General features: G+C 36.3%; 1 protein-coding gene across 1 annotated transcript in view; it reads right to left on the minus strand.

The window, feature by feature from the left end:
• The window catches only part of LOC104747255, a 2971-nt gene extending 2464 nt beyond the window's left edge, over nucleotides 1-507 (minus strand). Inside the window, exon 1 of the mRNA XM_010468858.2 lies at nucleotides 1-507. Coding sequence (XP_010467160.1) covers nucleotides 1-388 — 388 coding nt within the window. The 5' untranslated portion in view covers nucleotides 389-507.

Raw genomic sequence — 3930 nt, forward strand, 5'->3', positions numbered from 1 at the left:
AACCAGGTCTGGTGGCGATTTTAATCGCAAAATCAACAACTTCTTCAGAAATCCCAGGAACTTGATCCAAACCCTCAACCTCAAACACAGATTGTTTACTACTAGTTTCTCTTTTACTGGGAAACTGGAGCAAATTAGATGCGAAATTCGTGAAATTTCCACGAATCTCAGCCAGATCGTTGCGGATCCCGACCAGTGCTAGCTGAGTTGGTGAATCAGATAAAAGGCGGCGTTCGTCTACTGAAGGAGCAGAAGGAGGCGGCGCGAGGAAAGCTACAACGCCACGGAGTATGGAAGATAGATCCTCTTTGACACCGCCATGAGCGGTGGTCGGAGAGGTAGGTTTGGGATCATCATCATCGCCGCGAGATTTGAAGAGCCAAGACATTGTTTAACAAAGAAATTGGGGTTTTAGGTTTGTGTCAATTTCAAAACCAACAAAAAAATCTCTGGGTTACGAAAGAGAGAGAACGGTGCGTTTTCGAAGGTATCGATTGTAAATCTAATCCTGAATATTCTGACATGATTATGGTTCTTTTCTTTTTATAAATGTTTATTATTAAATCTTTTTATAATTTTTTATCTTTTAATTGAAAGATAATTAACAATTATACATCTATATTAACATTTTTAAATACATTTTGATGTTATGCCATTTAGTTTTATTTATTTAAATTTTTATTACAACATTAACACTTCAAAAATTTTCAAAAATAACATTGCACAGAAATTTAATTACTAAAACTTCTTAAATTGACCAACATTTGTTATCTTTATTACCATAAAATCTTAACAACAACTATACATTTCGTATTTTCCAAAAACAACTCTAACCATTAAAGTTTTAACCCATAAAATCTCCAAAACTATCTTTAGAGATGTTATAATCCCTCAAATTTAAATGATACAACCGATTTTCAATGTATTTCTATGTATCATATATTCGTATAACTTTTTAAAGCGCACCAATACGAAATAACATTTATTTTAAGAGCTCACCAATCAAATGTTTAAACGGGTTAGAATTAAAATTAGTCTGATCTATGATTAGTTAAATAGAAATATTAATATCATTTGACACTTCTAATTGTTTAGTTGCACTCAATAAACAACAATCATTTTTTTTACTAAATTATATATGTTTTACGGGTTAAATCTAGGACAACCAAAAGTTTAACCACATAACTTTAATATTTAATAAAAACCGTAAAAAAATTAACATTGTTATATATATATATATAACACCAAAATACCTAATAATAAAATTGAAATACTAAATTATAAATTATAAAAATTTAATATGACTATATATATATTTTTTTTCCCGCGGTGTACCGCGGGTTAAAACCTAGTGGAGTTTAAAGAGAGTATACAGTAAAAACCTCTATAAATTTATAACACAGAGATTTTATCGTAACAGTTTTCTAGATAAAACACAAAGATTAAGAAATAGTAATGTTTTATCATTTAACAAAATTTAACCTATAGAAAAAAGAGAAATATTCTTAAAAAGCACTTAAACAAGTTTTATGAATAACTAGATTAAGACCCGCCCGATATGCGGGTTTAGAATTTTAAAAATAAAATAAAATTTAACAAAGAATATAAAGTAAGTATTTCTAGTAAGTAAAAATTATCTATAAAAGTAAATAGATACACCAAAGTGTCCAATGTAAATATTTGGTGTAAAATGTGTGACTCTGCAGTTGAGACTATTAATCACATTTTTTTTTGAATGCCCTCACTCGTGGGAAGTTTAGGATTTATCTCTAACTCCGGTCTCATCAGGGGGTTTTCCATATGAGTCGGTGTATTCAAATTTGGATTTTGTTTTCTGGAGGGATGTACAGGGTGATCCCGATCAACTTCTTCAATTACCATGATTTTTATGGGCAATCTGGAAGGCCATAAATAAAAAAGAAATTAAGGTTTAGAGATCGAGACGAATTATATAATTGCTCAGGCTTTGGGCGATAAGTTAGCATGAGAAGAGGCGCTATCTTTTACGGCGGTCATGTCGGCTCCATCTCCGTCCTCAAATGTCCAGCTTTCTTCACCTTGTTGTCAAATTGATGGTTCTTGGAAAGCAACCAATGAGCATTCATGATTGAGCTGGTGGTGTTGTGTTGGTGAGGAGCGAACCTTATTGTTGGGGGCCAAGTGTCTAAGACGGAGCCTCTCCCCCCTGCATTCAGACTTAGAAGCGTTGTTGTGGGCCATGGAGCGGATACGTGCTGAGTTACCCACTATGATGCATTCCCCTGAATATTGGCCATCCTTCTTCAACTTGCTTGATGAGTTTAATTCACTGGAGTTTTTTCTACTATTCTCCATGATACTAGGATTTTTGTATGTATCCTAGCAGGTTCAATTAATCTTATGCAGTTGTAATACTTAAGGTGTCAGTCCAGTTGGGAAACTTTACTAACAATTGAGATGCAATCAAGAAATCACAAGTCAAGCCAATTCAAAGAGAGTGTTTTTATCTAACAATCCTAGAATGGTCAAAATGCAAAACGGAAACGAGTCACAAAACTAGAAACGAGAATGCATGACGATATACTAAAATGAATGAAAACGGAGACGAGTCTAAGCATGAACTAAGAAGCAAGAAACGAAACAGTCTCAGGAATATAATAAAAATCAGAAAGAAAAAAGTCTTAAGGATGGGAGTAATTGATGTCGGTGGAATATCCTAGTCTATAGAGTGTTTAACATGCCACAAGCAACCCATCCCTAAACAATGAACATCACTTCTTAGCTAATACAATCTCTTTACAAAAGCTACTCAAACTCAACCACTTCCAAACCTAGCTCTCGCTAGAGAAACATGATCAAGCATGCCATGAAAAACAAGTTCATTCACGTCAACAAACATCCTAGACAACTAATCTCTTAGGCTAGGAACGTAAGTCTTTGGCACTAGTCGGTCAGACAATTCATCGAACACTTTTTGGGTGCAAAAATGTCTAAAACCTAGTTCCAATTGATCAGAGAGAAACTAGTATTTCTAACTCTAGTCCAGAAGTGAATCATACAATCAAAGCTTAAACACTCTACATGCTAAGATCCTCCACCTAATCTATCCCATCCTCAAGAACTACTACACTACTCAGATCCGAAAATCATCATCAAGGATACAAACTCAGAAAACATTGAATCAAGCATTGTAGGATAGATAAAAATGAGATGAACAAGTTTGTAGAAGAAATCAAAATGCAAAAACTCAATGAATTAAAAGATATCTGGATACAAAGTCTGAGAACGTTCTTTGGAGGCTAGGTAAAACCTTAAGAACAAAACGAGATAAAAGATAAGGTGTCTCAGCAAAGACTTAACAAAATGTATATATAGTAGTCCAACATGGAAAGCCCTCAAACTTAAAACGACAAGGTAAAGCGTCGGTTTGGCAATCTCCTGAAGCGTGTGAAACTAAACGTCTTTCTCCCCAGCGTCGAATGGAATGCAATGTCATCATGGCTCGGACGGACGGCTGAAAAGCGTGGCTCGAACAGACGCTGGGGAGCATGGCTCGGACGGACGTTGGGGAGCATGGTTTGGACGGACGCTGGGGAGCATCGCTCGGACGGACGCTGGGGAGCATGGCTCGGACGGATGCTAGGGAGCATGGCTCGGACGGACGCTGGGGAACATGGCTCGGACGGATGCTGGGGAGCATGGCTCGGATGAACGCTGGGGAGCATGGCGCAGACGGACGGTGGGGAGCATGGCTCGGACGGATGCACTTCCAACGTCTCCTCAATACCTGAAATACTTCGAAATGCATAATGTATGCAAGGATAATGCAAGAACTACCTAGACATGCAAAGTGTATAGAAAAGACTTAGAAAATAATGTAAAACGATCAGTTATCCTAGCTAAATACATGATAAATATATGTTGAGGAGAGACAAAATATAGACATATTAC

The sequence above is a fragment of the Camelina sativa genome, chromosome 15 (genome assembly GCF_000633955.1).
Source record: "Camelina sativa cultivar DH55 chromosome 15, Cs, whole genome shotgun sequence".
In the NCBI taxonomy this organism is placed as follows: domain Eukaryota; kingdom Viridiplantae; phylum Streptophyta; class Magnoliopsida; order Brassicales; family Brassicaceae; genus Camelina; species Camelina sativa.